This window comes from Crocuta crocuta, unplaced genomic scaffold, assembly GCF_008692635.1.
Source record: "Crocuta crocuta isolate KB4526 unplaced genomic scaffold, BGI_CrCroc_1.0 scaffold334, whole genome shotgun sequence".
Taxonomy (NCBI): Eukaryota; Metazoa; Chordata; class Mammalia; order Carnivora; family Hyaenidae; genus Crocuta; species Crocuta crocuta.
Genome location: NW_027533260.1, coordinates 4,784,627 through 4,799,627, shown reverse-complemented (window position 1 = coordinate 4,799,627; position 15,001 = coordinate 4,784,627). Strand labels below are relative to the sequence as shown.

Below are 15,001 nucleotides of genomic sequence, written 5' to 3'. Positions count from 1 at the left end.
AGGCCCCCGGGGCCTGCGGTTTGAGAAACCACCCTGCCCACACCTTCCCAAACAGCGCCGCGGAGCTGACCTCCGATCCCCTGTCCCCACCAGGAAGCGGCAGTGGGACAGCCAGCAGCTCAGGTGGGGCTTTCTAGGGTTCAGCTTTTCCTTCGAGCAAGTAATTCAGGAGGGCACCCACACCCCCGGAGGTTCTAGTTGTCTGTTAACTTTATTTTAATTGAAACGGAGGCATAACATGTCCTAGAAAAATAAAGATTTATGATACAAACTAGACACGGGGGTCAGGGTCGCCCCAGGGGTGAGGGTATCTTTGGTCTGGGGCTGGACGTGACCGGGCGGCCTCTAGTCCGGGAGGAGCCTCGCCCAGGCCTCCCCGCACCTGCCTCCCTGTTCAGCAGGAAGGGCCCAGCTGGGAGGGGCTGCCTGTCCTCCCCCATCCAAGTGGCTCGGGGACGCTGGGTGTCAGTGAGCTATTAATAGTGTCTTAGGGAGAGATAGGGAGAGGGCTCAAGGGGGCTGGAAATCCAGCCTCGTGGCAGGGCCTTCAGCTCACAGCTAGTACCAGGGTGAGGGGGGCACAGCCCCTGAGCCAAGACCCCCAAATCTCCCCATACATGGGGGGCACAGAGCAAGGAGACGTCTGTAACAGAGAAGGCCTCCGGTCCAGAGGACGACGGTGTCCCTGGGCAGGCGCGGGCAGCGGGGAGCCCCTGGCACCTCCGGGGCTGGGGGAGGGGAGGGGGCCCGGGGATACGTAGTGTGTGGGATCTTCAGCTCCCAGCGGCGGTGTCTGAGTGGTCCCCTCGGCTGGGGCCGTCCTGGGCCTTGAGCACCATTGTCAGGAGAGGCGAGGAGGCCCAGCCGGGTCACAGCTCCAGCGGGTCTTCCACAGGCACCGACTGGAGCTGCGTCAGAACCTTGGTCTCGGCTTCCAGCCCCTCTTCCACTTCGCCCCCCGCCGCGGACCCCAGGAGCAGCCCCTCGGGGTCAGGCTCCGGCAGCCTCAGCACGGCAGGGGGGGCCTGTGTCCCCAGCCCCTTCTCCGCTTCTAGCAGCCCTTCTGTGCCCGCGCTCAGTTCCAGGCCTGCCGGCCAGATGGGCATGGCTGCAGGCGACAGCATGAGCCCTTCGGGCGGCGGCGCCGGGAAGCCGGGCAGGAGGCCGGAGGAGTCCGCGGGGAAGGGCAGGCTGGCGGCGGCGGCGGGGGCGGGGGGCGGCTGTGGCACAGAGAGGGCGCCGAGGGCGTGGACCTCCGGGAGGGCAGGGCTGGAGGCCACCGGGAGGGCGCCCTCCGGCACCGAAATGGCCGCGTCGGGCTTGAGGGGCAGGGCCAGGCTGGGGGCAGGCGGCAGGACCTGGGAGACCAGCATGCTCGTGGGGAAGGTGGCGGTGAGGATGATCTTGCCCTGTTGCACGGCCACGCCTGTCACGATGGGGCTGCCAGACACGGGGTTGGCCAGGAGAAAGTTTCCTGTGGGGACGAGAGGGGGGCCAGGCGTCGGCAGGGCTGTGGGACACGCCGCCAGGAACAGGCTGCCCGACCTCCCAGAAGCCCCCCCGACAGCACCCCCGGCCGGCCAGCCGTCGCTCAGGCCCCAGCCAGGCAGGAGGTACCTGGGGCGGCGGCCGAGGGCAGCTGCAGGGCGGTGACGCCCACGCCGGAGTTTATCAGGTGCACGTTGGCAGGGCCCGCGGTGGCCGCCACCTTCACGGGGCTGCCCGGCCCGGCTGCTAACAGTTGCAGCGGACCCACAGCCTGGGGCAGGGTCACCACCTGTGAGGTGGGCACCACCTGGGGCAAGTTCAACAGTGGGGAGGTGGGGCCCAGGCCTGCGGGGTACCCAGGGGGTGGAGAAAGTGGCACCACTTGGGGAGCAGCTACAGAAGGCACTGGTCCCGCGGGCAGAGGAAAGGTGGCGGCCGGCGGGGGTCTGGGCACCACTTGGGGCAGAGGCCCCGGAGCCTCCTCTCCAGCCGGCACGGAAGCAGCGCCCTGGGCCTCTTTGGTCTCCGGGGCCTCCGGCTGGGCCTCCTCTAGGCGGACCTCCCCGGTCTGAGGGTCCAGGACCAGGGAGGTCTTGCCCTCGCTGGCCCCCTGGGGACCGGGCTGCTGTGGTGGAGGGGCGCCACTGCCCCCGGTGAGCAGCAGGGGGCCCAGGCTGGAGGCCTCCCCGAGGGCCAGGCTGTTGATGATGACGGGGCTCCCATTGAGGAGCACAGCTGGGGAGCTGCCTGCGGCCAGGAAGCTCCCGTTCACCAGGATGGAGGAGGAGGCCGGGCACGGGGCGGGAGGGGCGGCCCCCGCCAGGAATATGGAGCCCTGGGCGGGGGCCTCGGGAGCCACTGGAGCCACGCCCCTGTCCAGGTCCTCGGGACTGCGGCTGGACTCGTCCTCGGTCGTGGGGTTCCCGTCAGACTCGCTGGCCAGAGAAAGGATCGTGAGTTGAGGTCCTGGATGCCTGAGCTTCCCCAGCAAGCAGCCCTGCGGGAGCCCAGGCCCGCCCCTGCCTCCCCACCTTTCCGCAGCCCAAACTTCTGTGGCCAAGTTCAGGAGGTTATAAAACCTCCTCTCTCAGACCACCCCGGCCCCCCTGAGACAGAGCGTTTGCAAGTCCAGCACTGATACGTCTTCATAAAAACTGAAGCTGGCCGCCTCGGAGGGGGGAGGCCCTCCTCTCCCAGCCCGTTGGCCTGGGGGCCCCAGAGGCTGAGCACTGGGCCGCCCGAAGTCCCCCCGGGTCAGGCTGCGAGCAGCCCAGCGACTTCGGAGAGTGGATCTGCGGCTGCCCGCTCAGTTCCCGGTGCCTCCCCCCCTACCCCCGGGCGTCAGAGAAGGGAGAGAGGCCGGCGCGCAGGGTGGGAGGGGAAGGGCTTGGGTTACAGGGAAACCGGAGCTGGGGAAGGTTCACGTTTCACAACAAAGACAGACGACGGACCACGCTGTTTGGGCACACAGGGGGGGGGGGGGGCGAGGAAGAGCCTCGGTCAGGGAAAGGCCCGGCAGCCCGCGGGCGTGAAAGATGCCCCCACGCGGGATGGGTGGACACAGGCCCCTCCCCCTCTCCGCAGCCTCCCCCCCCCATCTTCTCACTGCCTCCCCTGGCCACGAACATGGATGGGACTCGGGATGGAGCTCTGAATGGAGCCGAGGGAAGAGGTCTCCCAGCCTGCACGACAGGAGCAGTGAGGTCGGGGAGAGGGCCCCGGGCGTGTGCCAGTTCTGTCCAGACGTATTCCCCGCGCTGGGGGGAGGGGTGGGGCGGGGGAGCGCCTGAAGGTGTGTGCGGGAGGTGTCCCCCGGAGCTGGGCGCGGGCACGGGGGAGAGTGGGTTGGTGGGTAAGCACGTCCCCGGGGAAAGCGGGACTTGCGCCGCCCGGGTCCCCTCACCTCTTGCAGGGCGCGCCGCCGCCCCCGGTCCGATCGCGCTGTCGCCGGTTCTTGAACCAGTTGCTGACCTGCGTGAGCGAGAGGCCGGTGAGCGTGGCCAGGCGGCGCTTCTCGTCCGGCGTAGGGTAGCGGTTGCCGCGATAGCAGGCCTTAAGCGCGGCGCGGGAGCGCTCCTTGAAGCAGTAGACGGTCTCCTCGCCGTCCCATATGGTCTTGGGCAGCGGGAACTTCTTGCGCAGACGGTACTTGTCCACTGCGCCCAGCGCGCGGCCGCGGGCTCGCTCGGCCTCGTGGTAGCGCGCGCGCAGGTAGAGGTCCTGCAGAAAGGCGTGGTGGGCGNATGCCAGAACCAGCTCTCCACTAGGGTCTCTGTCCCAGTGTCTGTGTGTGTGCCCGCCCCCCTCCCCGTCTGTCCGTGATTCTCCTTTTGTTTTCCCTCCGCCTCAGGCCGCGCTTTTTCCTCCCCCCCGCGTGTGCCTCAGGCTCAGGGCCTCAGTTTCCCCATCGGGACAACGGAGAAGGTAACGGGCCGTCCGGGAGGGCTAAGGGCGCGAAGCCACCTCCGCCCCGAGACTAAGCTCCTGCACGCCTCCGTCTCCAGAGTCCTCTGAAGGCCCCCCCAATGCCCCATCTCGGCCCGCGCTCCGCCCCTCGGAATTCCCGGCTCCGCAGGGGGGCGGGTCTGGCAGGGAGAAGGGGCGGGGGAATCGCGTTAGAAAGTTTGCGGCAACTTTTCTTGAGCGAGTCGCTGGAACCGAGGCGCGTGGCCCGCGCAAGCGCAGTGGTAGGAGGAGGGCCGCGCGCGCGCGCGCGCAGCCGACCCAGCCCCCTTCTTCCCGGCTGGCGGGTGGCACAGCTGGGCCACAGCTGGACGAGGGGCGGTGCCTCCGGGCGGCTCGCTAGCCGCCTCCTATTGGCCGGATGCCGCAGCCATGCCTCTCAGCGCCCCCACCCCCACCCCCAGCCCGGATTCGTCTGCTTTGCGTCCCTCCAGCTTCCTGCCAGGCCATTGGGCGCCTCCGCTCGCCTTGCGATTGGCCCGCTGAGCAGCCTCGTTCCCGCAGCGCAAAGAAAGCGGACGCCGCGGAGTTCGGAGCTTTGGGCAGACAGGAGGGCCTTTTATTCGCGAGGATCGGGGGTGGGGTCCTAGGTGTGGAGAGACAATAAATACTGAGGAATGTCGGGGTCTCAGTGCATCCCAAACGTGGATTAGGGTGCTGGGGTCCTGGAGCTTGGCGGGCGGGAGGACAGGTCAATAAATACCCAAACTGCCGAGGCGGGCGGAGCCTGCGGTGGCTCCGAGAGCTACGTACGTGAGGAGGGCGCGGGAGTCCGCGAAAAAGCGGGGCTTTTTCGCTTTTTGGCCAAAGCAAGGGGTTCCCGAGAAGGCGGGCGGGGCTCGCGCTAGACGTTCGCCGCGGGAAGAGAACATTCCCGGGATAGTAAGGCCTCATGCACCAGGATTTGTGGTCTGCGAGCCGATGGGGGCAGGGGGAGGGGGGACGGCGCGTGGAGGGTGAAAAACTGACGGCCCAGCCCTGGCCCTGCTGCCTCCCCTGGACCGCAGTTTGCGCATCCACGGCGGGGCCTCAGCCAGGCCGGAGGAAGGAAGTGGTCTGCGACCCTCCCCAGCAGCAACTGCGGCATTCCCGCTGGCGAGCCTCCCTGGAGCCCCCCCCGCTCCTCCCTCCCCGGCCGCCAGGGGGGCGGGCCCGGATCCTAGGGCTGGAGCTGGGGCGGAGACCCACGCCCGGAGCGGTGTGAGCGGGGAGGCGATAGGAGTGGCTTCTGGGCCGTGCCCAGGTCACCCAACCCTCCAGCTTGGGGTTCTAGGGTTCAGGGGGCGAAGGCGGCTCCCGGGTGGCGCCAGGCCGGGGCGAGATGGTCGGCGCAGGCCACCAACCCAGTGCAGCCCAAGGCGGCGGCAGCAGCCAGAGCAACGGCGAACAGGAGCAGGGAACGCGCCTCCGATAGGTCAGGCTTAGGGACCTGCGGACAAGGGGGCGTGATCAGGTCCCGGCGGCACGACCCTCCGATTGGTTCCTGGGACTCGCCGCGCACACGCCCATAGGTGGGCCCACAGTCCTCTCTCGTCCCGCCCGGCCCCGCGGGCAGCTGCGGTTGGCCCGCGGGCAAGCTTCAAGTCTTGTCCGAACTCGCCACTGGCTGCTTCCTAGCGGCCTGAGCGGATTGGCCGCCCGCGCGTCCTCCCTTCCCCGCGGCGGCCCCGCCCGACAGAGGCGCAGCGAAGCGGAGGAGGCTTGGGGTGCGTGGTGCGAGGAGGGGGCGCGGCGGCGGGCGGGCGGGCGTGAGCAGCCGGACGTACCCTGGCAGGGAGCAGCAGGTGGCGGCGGTGCATGGGGCCTGGCCCCACCAGCGGGCATTGGCCCAGAGCCACGGCCGGGGGGCCATCTAGCTGGAGAGAGAAGGGACAGNCCGAGCAGAGCCCAGCCCGGCCCGGCCGCCCTCGGCAGGGAGCGAGAGACAGCGAACGGAGTCGCGGAGGGAATCTAGGGAGATCCTAGATGGGATCTGGTTTGAGGCCTGGACCGACGGCTATCTAGTAGACCGGGGAGGAGGGGGGCTGAATGGAGGGTATCTGCCGTCTGGAAGCCCAAAGAGATAGGATGACCCCCTAAATCCGGACGGGGAGACGGGGCTGAGGTTGCAGAGGGGCCAGCAGGCTTGATACAAGGGAAAAAGAGGGGTCTTACATGGGAAGGTGGATCCGTGGCCCGGGGACTGGGGACCCCCGTGACAGCTGGAAGGAGAAGAGAGAGGCGTAGGGCGTGTGGAGGAGGGCGGTGGCGCGGCGTGCCCCAGCCTGGGCCCCTCGCCCTCCCCCAAGGTGTCCGCACACGCCGCGGGCCCACCTCCCCCCGTCGCCCTCGAGAAAGGGGACGGACGGGGGGGACTCGCCTGCGTCTCCCCCGGCCTGCAGCAGCTCCATCCGCTCCTGCAGCTGCCGGACGTGCGCCTCCAGGTCTCGGTTCCGGGCCTCGGCCTCATGGAGCTGACTGCGGGGAGGGAAAGGCCGTGAGTCCTTCCCGGCCTGGGCGAGACGGGCTGCCGACGGTAGCGACCGGCCCCGGGGACCCGCGACCCCGACCTGGCAAAGTTCTGGTTGGCCGTGCGGATGGCCTCCAGCTCCCGGCTCAGGCTCTGCCGTGTGAGCACCTCCTCCTCCAGGGCCTCCTGGAGCTCCCGCAGCGTCACCTGGGCCGCCGCCGCCGCCGCCGCCGCCGGAACGGCCTCCGGAGCTGCCGCCTCGGCCTGCGAGCGGGACCGCGTTTAGGGCCGCGCGCTCCTGCAGCGCCCAAGACTCGGGCACAGGCTCTAGGCGGGGATCTTCCCTTGGCCTCTCGATCTTTCCGGAATCCCCACAGCTCCTGCAGTGACCCAAGCCTCCTCCTTCCCCGACTGACCCCAGCCTTGGTCTCCGGCCTCTGCTCTGGGCCCTTCCCACCCACCTTCCACACAGGAGCCAAAGGGCTATTCCTAAAACTCTTACCCAACTTGACCATGGCCCTCCCCTCCTCTCCAGTCCCTGGTAGTGTCCTCGGGAAGGCCTGTTTGGTTTGTCTCCCTGTTTGGTTTGTCGTTGTCTCCCCTCCCCTCCCCTCCCTCTCCAGCCCCCTCTTCCGGGAGCATTTCAGCCTAAGTACCCTTCTTTCAGGTTCAAGAATAAACCTTTGCCTGGAGATTCTGTCTGCTGACCTAGGGCCGCCCCCCTCCTCCCCCACACACATGACCTTTATTTTTTCTCGGGATCGTATCTGATGGAAGTAACTTCTCTCTACTTTGTATGCTGTCTTTCTACCAAGCCAGCCCCAGAGGGCTTCGGGCCCACAGCGCGCCAGCCCCCGGAAGTCCTCGCCTTTCTCTCGGATTCTCCCTGACTGACCTCTCTCCCACAGACTCACTGTTTCCTCCACGGGGGGCACCGTGGGCTCTGGGCTGGGGGCCGACACAGGTGGCTCAGGCAATGGCTCCGCCTCCAGTTCCATGGCCATGGGGCCTGGGACCTCCTCGTCCCTGGGGGGAGGGAGAGGGCAAGGGGAGGGAGAGCCGGCCCCCCTCAAGGGGTCGCCCATTCCCCTGGGTTTAGAGCCAGGACTCCCACTTCTGTGGGCATGGGAGAGCCAGACCCTGAAGAGCCCCTCGTGTGTGTGTGTGTGTGTGTGTGTGTGTGTGTGTGTGAGGGACAGGTTGATGTGACAGGTCCCCTTCTCGTTAGCAAAGGCCTGCCCTTCACATGGCCTCAGCCCCCTGGGAGCTGGCCTCTCTGCAGCTTCTGTGGGAACCTGGGGGTCCAGACACCCATGTCCCGGGGTCACTCATCACCCTGTCCACGTGACCTTTGCAGACCCCCCTCCTTAGGACGTCAGGACAGTGAGGGGGACCCCACCCAGGTCCAAAGATGCAATCTTAAGACGGTGTGGGATCCCAGGACTGATTCTAAATTTTTTTTTCATTTTTTTAAATTTATTTCTGAGAGAGAGAGACAGTGTGAGCAGGGGAGGGTCAGAGAGAGAGGGAGACACAATCTGAAGCAGGCTCCAGGCTCTGAGCAAGCCGTCAGCACACAGCCCGTTGCAGGGCTCAAACCCACAAACCTTGAGATCATGACCTGAGCCGAAGTTGGCCGCTCAACCGACTGAGCCACCCAGGCGCCCCTCCCAGGACTGACTGGTTATCTGCACCCCACCCCCTGCTGTCCCCAGCTGCTGGGAGGGGGAGCCACCCTCCCCGGGAACAGGAAATTGCAATAAAAGTGGATGTCCCCTCCCCCTCCCCCATTGCCTCTCTGGAAACAGGCCTCAAGGGCCCCATGATTCTGGGCACACCTCGCGACCACGCTGCGGGTGTCCATCCAGCCTGGGTTATAACAGAGCAGCCGGGGTAACTGAGTCCTGGCCTGCCCAGAAAGGAGAGCACCGCACAGTGGCTCATGTTGTCCTTCATTCAGGGCAAGAAAGGGCACTTTGGAGACATTGTTCAGTAAAAGAATAGATGAGAACCCAGCATGCTCTCAGTTGTCCAGTGTGTGTGCCAGGGGGTGTCACCGGTAGTGGGGGCTGCCCTTCCCTGGCCTGTGTTTTCTAACGCTCTAGTGACAAGCAATGTATAATTAAGTTTGTAAAAGGCTCTGTGGTGAGGGGCACCTGGCTGGCTCAGTCGGTAGAGCATCTGACGCTCAATCTCAGAGGTCAGGAGTTCAAGCCCCACACAGAGTGTGGAGCCTACTTTAAATAAACAAATAAATAAATCGCTTTATGGTTATATGAGCGATTCGACAAGTTCATACTCCAGACTGCTTTACAAATTCTGTGCTTCTTATTTTCTAAGATCCAGAGGTCTCCTGGCTGTACTAGAACTCTAGAAGTGCAGGGTGGGAAGATTCTGGAAGGCCGAGTCTGTGGCTCTGAGGTTTTACAACGGAATCTAAAATTCCACAGTGCTCACGGCCTGACATTCGGAGGCCCTACAACTCCGGACTCCTAACAGCCCTTGGTCCCTGACGGTATGTTCTAACCCTGATCCCGCAACTCTATGGGAGCCCCTGGGCGGCGCTTACCTGAGGGCCATGCAGGAGTACGAGTAGCCCACAAATGGCAGGTGGACCCCCAGGGGCATGCCTTCCCGCATGTCCGACAGCGTCTCCTGTGCCAGAGGAACCCAGATGTGGGTGGCCTGTGCCCCTCAGGGCTGGTCCCTCACCCCTTCCCAGTCTCGGCCTAAATGCCGGCTCCCCAGGCCACCCCAGCTTTGGGCCTTCTCTAACATCCGCCCCTCCTTTTCTTTCGTAGTATCCGGCTGCTTCCCTCAGGGCACTCTCCACAGTGGAATTGTATACTTCTCTGGGCCACACGTGGGTGAGGACGGGGACCAGGGCTGGGGTGGCGTGGTCCTTGTGCGTCCCCAGCCATGCCCAGCACGGGGATGGCTTGTACAACAGCTGAGGGACAGATGGCCTAGGAGAGAATCCTCTATGGTGCTTCCCTGCCTCACTTCTTATCCTTCCAGGTCTCAGCTCAGATGGCCCCTCCCCCAGGAAGCCCTCCAAGACTTTCCATGCTGGGTCAGGAGCTCCCCCCCACATCTCACCCCTGAACCCTCTCTCTGGGGCATCATTGTCTGGGGACAAATCTACATTCCCCACTGGACTGTGAATCCAGGTCACCGCTGGGTCCCCAGCACGGGCGGGCACGGAGCAGGTGCTCTGGGGGAGGAATGATTCCAGAACCCCAGAAGAAGGGTACTATTCTAACCGCAACTCTGTGGATGAGGGATGGCGGAAGGGGATACCCTCTGCCCAGCAGGGGTCGCAGGTACCTACCCCGCCCCCGCTCACCATGGCAGTGAGCCCGTCTTCCACCACATCGAAGTTGCACGTGTCAGTGGCACCCTCGAAATCCGGTGTAAATGGGGGCACGCTGTCTCGGAGACTGTCCCAGTCAAGGCCAAAGAAAAAAGGATGATTCTGGAAATCACCTGCTCCATCCCGGCCCAGCCGCGTCTCAGGGGGACACAGCAGCCGCTGGATGAGGTCGCGGGCCTCCTCGGGGACCCCTGCGTCGGCAAGCGGTAGAGACAGGTGCTCCTGCACAAGGGAGAGGGGGAGGGCAGGGGATGTTAGCCTGGCACCACGTGCCAAGGGAGGTCAGGGGTTCCTCTGGCCGTGCTCACCTTGTAATGCACGATCTTGCCGTACGTCTCAGCCGTGGAGTCGGCGTAGAAGGGCGTCTGGCCGTAGAACATTTCATAGGCGAACACTCCCAGCGCCCACCAGTCACACTCGGGCCCATAGCTGCCCAGCCCTGGCCCGCCGCCCACAGCCTGCAGGATCTCGGGAGACAAGTAGTCCGGGGTGCCCACAGCCACCAGCGACCGCACCTGAGCCGAAAAAGTCCAGAGCTGGGCTCGGCCCCGCCCCGCCCAACTCTGGCTCCTCCCCTCCTTCTAACCACGCCCCGAGTGCTTTAGCCCTTCCCCTCCTCTGTTCAAACCGGGCGCCGCCGCTTCACACACTTAGGCGCCGGTCCCCTCCTGCTAACCCCTCCAGATCGGGCCCCCACCTCAGCCTGTGCGCCTCGGCCCCGCCCCCACACTCAGCGCTTCTGGTACCCCCCCTCCACCTCACCCCACTCCCCACTGGCGGCCGGAGTGCCCGAAGCGGCGCACCACGCACCGTTCCATCTGCCCTCAACTTGAGGCAGGACCCGAAGTCGGCCAAGCGGATGTGGCCACAGCGGTCCAGCAGGATGTTGTCGGGTTTGATGTCCCTGAGCAAACGGAAGGATGGGGGTGGATTTGAGCCTCCCTCCATCTATCTCAGCAGTTCCACCCCTGCAGGCAGCGCGGCCTCGGGTCTCACCCTCCTAGGAACCATGCTCTCTCCAGCTGCGGCCCCTCCATTCCCCACCCACTCAGAACCCATTTAGTCGGCTTCCGCCCCTGAACTCCACTCCTCTGGCCCTGTCCCCAGTGGCCTCAACCAAGGAGGTCCCTCTGCAGGGCCTGCCCCCTCTAGGCTCCCACCTTAGCTGTACCGTGCCCCGTGCCCGGGTGCAATTTNCGGTGCACTGAGTCTATGGCCATGACAATCTCGGCCAGGTAGAAACGCGCCATTTCGGCTGGGATCCGCTCCCCAAACTTGCTCAGCAGAGTTAGCAGGTCCCCGCCCACGTAGTACTCCATGACCAGGTACTAGCAGGGGGCGTGTCATGGGGGGGCGTCAGTAGCACCCCTTGGCACCGATCACCGATGGCCCGGGACAACGACTCCCACAGATGCCCCATCCCTGGGGAGAGACCCCGCAGCCNAGATACCCCGTACCCAGTGGCCCCCACATAGACTGTAGAGAGCTATCCCAGTCCGGGTAAGAGATCCCCGCCCCACCCCCACCGCCGACGGTGGCATCTTTGCAGAGTCCACTAGAATCAGCCCGGGAAAAGAGCGGTAAGTGACATCTATCCCGGGAAAGGCAGGCCAGTTCCTACCACACCCAGAGGCAGCTCCCCAACTTCCTCTCCCTGACCCCCGTTTCGTTAACTGACAGCCTCAGGGTCCGGCTCCATCTCTCGAGTAGCCCCGGCCTGGGGCTCACCAGGTAGTTTTCGTCCTGGAAGGCGAAGTGCAGCTCCGTGATCCAGCGCCGGTCCCCGTTCACCAACACGTCCCTCTCCTCGCGGAAGCACGACACCTGCGGGGTACCGGCGGGCGCTGAAGCAGGCCGGGCCGGGGGCTGGGGTGGGTGATCCTCGCGTCCCGCACGCCCAGCCCCGGCCCCCACCTCGCCTCTCTTCAGCATGTCCCATTTATTCATAATCTTCATGGCGTACACCTGGCCCGTCTGCTTCATCTTCACCACCGCTACCTGAAGGCCGAAACCGGGCGACCGGGGCTGAGGTGGCGCGCCGTGGGAGGTCGGGGGCGGGGGGCGGTNGGTGTAGTTTTTCTAAACTCAGTCATTCATCAATTTCTAAGAGCCCGCCCCGAACCCCTGGGTCCCGCCCACTGCACGAGAAGTCGCGTCTCCCTCTCAGCAGACCAGCAGCAGCCGCTCACCTCGCTGAACGCCCCGCGTCCGATCACCTTCAGAATCTCGAAGTCATCCCTCTGCAGTCGGGCCTCCTTAAGCCTCTCGGCGATGGGCTCCACTGGGGGGCGAGGGGAGGTGAGAACCGAGGCTAACTGGGACTGACACCGGAGACAGGAGGAAGTCCCACCCTCTGCCCCTCAGTCTCCCGCTCTCTCTGTCCCTTGGTCTCCTCTATCCCTTGTTCTTTCCTCTCTCTGCCTCTCCTAGGACTGTCAGCCTCCCAAGAGCTTTCCCAGCAAAACACCGTGTGAGGTTTGGGGGGACCCCAAACTGCCCTCCTACAGAAAAAGGTTGGATGCCTGGGAACTCCTTTTTGGGAAGGAGGGCCATTGGGCTAGAAGACACGCGGCTGCAGGTGGAGAGGGCGGGCTCTGCAGGACAGAGGGGAGAAGATAGGAGACTGGCCTTGGGGCCTCTCAGGCCCCACCCCCACTCGGGCTGGTGGCGCGGGCCCACCCCAGCATTCTCAGTCTGTCTCTGGTCACCTGCTGGAACATTCGGTTTAATCCAATACCACACTGGGGGAGACACTGGATTTGGGGCTGGGGCTGGGAGAAGGAACAAGAAAGAGAAAGCCAGCGTGGACCCCGAAATCCCAGGCTCTACTGCATTCTCTCTGCCCTCAACTCCAGAAAGAGGGCCCCTTCGGTACCCCTCATTTACAGGTGGGGAACCAGGGCCCAGGTGGGTGAAGTGGTCAGCCCAAGGCCCCACAGCTAGGAGTTAAAGAGGCCAGGTTGGGAGGGGGAGACTGGGACTCGGAGAGGGAGGGAGGGAGGGAGGGGACGCTGGGGACTGTGAGAGGCAGCACAGAGAGGGACGTGTGCAGGGGGGGAACAAGGAGAGACAGAGTGGGTTACGGTGGGGAGAGAGGGGCCCCCACGAAGTTCGGGGAGAGTGGGCCGCAGGCAGGGAAGAACCAGCCAGGGCCCAGAACGGGGGAGGGAGGAGAGAGCCAAGACGTTGAGCCCTTTTAAGGCAGCAGGAACCCAGGCCCCCTCCCCCGCCGGAGCCGCCTGGCCAGGGAGGGGCCACAGGATGCTGCTCAGGCCACAAAAGGAGTGCTCCTTCCTTACAGGAGAGCCAGACCCCTGCCCCCAACTCAGGGCTCAGTTTACCCTGTTAGCCTCACTTCACGCTCTACAAAATCAGGGCTGACGGAGGTACTAAGGGCTGTGGGAGGCGGGAGAAAGTTCTTCCAGGGGCTGAGGGGCCTGGCCTCTGGTCTCCACCTTCCTGTGAAATGGGAGGGACGGGAGCAGGGCCTGGGTCCGAACGAGATGGACACGAGAAATGGGCAAGAGGGTGAAGGCAGAGAGAGGGGGACACACAGAGCGCAAGGACCAAGAGCAGGCCGCTGAGGGACAAGCCAGTGCAGGGACCAAGTGGCAGGGTGTCAGCGAGACCAGGGGTGGAGGAGGGGCGGGGCAGACAAGGCCAGCAGCTGAGGCTGCTGCATCCTCCCTCCGGACCTGGACCGGTCTCCAGGGAAAGACCTGGCCAGAAGGGCCTCTGTAGGAGAGCCGCGAGGTCAAAGGTCATGAGCCAGGAGAATGAGGGTCTGGGGAGCCAGAGGGGAGTCAAGGCTGCCCCATGCATACCACAGGGACCAGGGCCGCTGGGGGAGGGCACCCAGAAGAACCTTACATTGTTCCTCCTCCATCCAGGGTGGGGGGTGCGAGCGGCGCCTGTCTCGGAGCTGGCTCTCCCCCAGGGCCCGCCTGAGTCACCGCACCCTCCCAGGGCCTGGGCACCTGTTGGGCCAGCTGGGGAGGCTGGCGCCGAACACCTGCCCATCGGCCCCGCCCCTGCCAGCTGCCCCCTGCTCTGGGAAACCAGGGCGGTGGGCCACGGGGCCCATTTCAGCGGGGGGAGTCCCAAAATATAGGGCTCCCTGCATGTCCTTAGGCCTGGACTTTGGGGAGGGGGCACGGAGGGACCACACGGGAAGCTGGGTCCAGCGCAGCCTCCCATGGCTCCCAAGTCCTGGTTCTGAGTCACGGCTGCCCTGGCCTTCGCTGACCCCAGCCTGCCCTGCCAGGGCGGCACAGGGGTAGGGGCATGTCTCCCCAGGACCCCGGACCAAGTTCAGGGCTCCCGAGCGGGAGGCTGTCCCACGTCCATCTTGCCCCCAACCATCAGCCCCTGGGCCCAGACCCATCTCGGGCCTCTGCCCTGCCCCCACAGTCCCCCAGTCTGGGGGCGTCCACGCAGACAGGCACTCACCCCACTGCAAGAAGTCGGCCACATACTTGTCCTGGGCCAGGTCGGAGGCACCCAGCTCCTGGTGGACGCCCAGGAGAAGGTCGAGCAGGGGCTCCAGCCCCAGGAAGCCGGGGTCCAGCACCAGCTGCTGGAGCCGCCTCAGCCGCACCTCGGCTGACATGTCGGGCAGGCAGCACCATGGCCCCCTCCCCGGGCCAGGGGCTCGGGGTCCTCTCGTCACGGGCCCTGGCAGGCCCTGTCCAGGCCTTGGGGCTCTGGCTGCATGTCTGCCTGTCCCCGGCTGTCCCCTGGGCCTCTCTGGCCACTTCTCTCTGCTGCTGAGGCCTCCTCCCCTTCTCCCCACCCCTCGGCTCGGCCCCCTCCCGCCTCCCTGCCTTAACCCCTCATGAGCCAGGCCCCCCAACTCCCTCCTTCCAGGGCCCCTCAGAACACTTCGGTGTGAGATGGGGGGTGGAGAATTTCAACTCTGCCACCACGCACCCCCCAAAAAGGCGGAGCCCAGAGGAAGCTACAGGTGTGGCAGATGCCAAAGATGAACCCTCCCATTCCACCCCAAGGGGGCCAATTGGGGTTCAGAATGATCGGGTAACACCCCTCTCAAGCCCCGGAATTGGGGTGGGGTGAGAAAGGGGTGAGGCCTGGGAAGGGGGGGGTAGGAGGCCAGCTTCACGGGTGACTCAGCCGCAGATTCAGACTTTGGGATGGTTTAAATTTAGCCCTCAGGGCCTCTGCTTTACACTGACTTTTTTTTTTGGCAGGAGGTGGGGAAGGGGTGGTGA

General features: G+C 65.2%; 2 protein-coding genes across 7 annotated transcripts; both read right to left on the bottom strand.

The window, feature by feature from the left end:
- Positions 1 to 192: 192 nt before the first annotated feature.
- SIX5 (SIX homeobox 5) lies at positions 193 to 4,823 on the bottom strand. Its single transcript, XM_077747203.1, has 4 exons — positions 4,705 to 4,823; positions 3,392 to 3,772; positions 1,618 to 2,423; positions 193 to 1,474 (listed from the first exon to the last, which is right to left on the bottom strand). Exons 1-4 carry the CDS (start codon positions 4,821 to 4,823, stop codon positions 870 to 872), a joined length of 1,911 nt encoding a protein of 636 aa, XP_077603329.1. The 3' UTR covers positions 193 to 869.
- Positions 4,481 to 14,504, bottom strand: DMPK (DM1 protein kinase). Of its 6 annotated transcripts, none has more exons than XM_077747307.1 (16): positions 14,223 to 14,504; positions 12,340 to 12,401; positions 11,963 to 12,054; positions 11,688 to 11,771; positions 11,502 to 11,597; positions 10,962 to 11,101; positions 10,584 to 10,680; positions 10,082 to 10,288; positions 9,732 to 9,995; positions 8,970 to 9,055; positions 7,315 to 7,426; positions 6,501 to 6,664; positions 6,311 to 6,408; positions 6,106 to 6,152; positions 5,718 to 5,807; positions 4,481 to 5,380 (listed from the first exon to the last, which is right to left on the bottom strand). In XM_077747307.1, exons 1-16 carry the CDS (start codon positions 14,399 to 14,401, stop codon positions 5,228 to 5,230), a joined length of 1,971 nt encoding a protein of 656 aa, XP_077603433.1. In that variant the 5' UTR covers positions 14,402 to 14,504; the 3' UTR covers positions 4,481 to 5,227. The 6 variants fall into 6 exon arrangements, with proteins under 6 accessions (XP_077603433.1, XP_077603432.1, XP_077603429.1 ...); XM_077747306.1 differs by having other exon boundaries at positions 5,718 to 5,803; XM_077747303.1 differs by lacking the exon at positions 12,340 to 12,401.
- Positions 14,505 to 15,001: the final 497 nt, after the last annotated feature.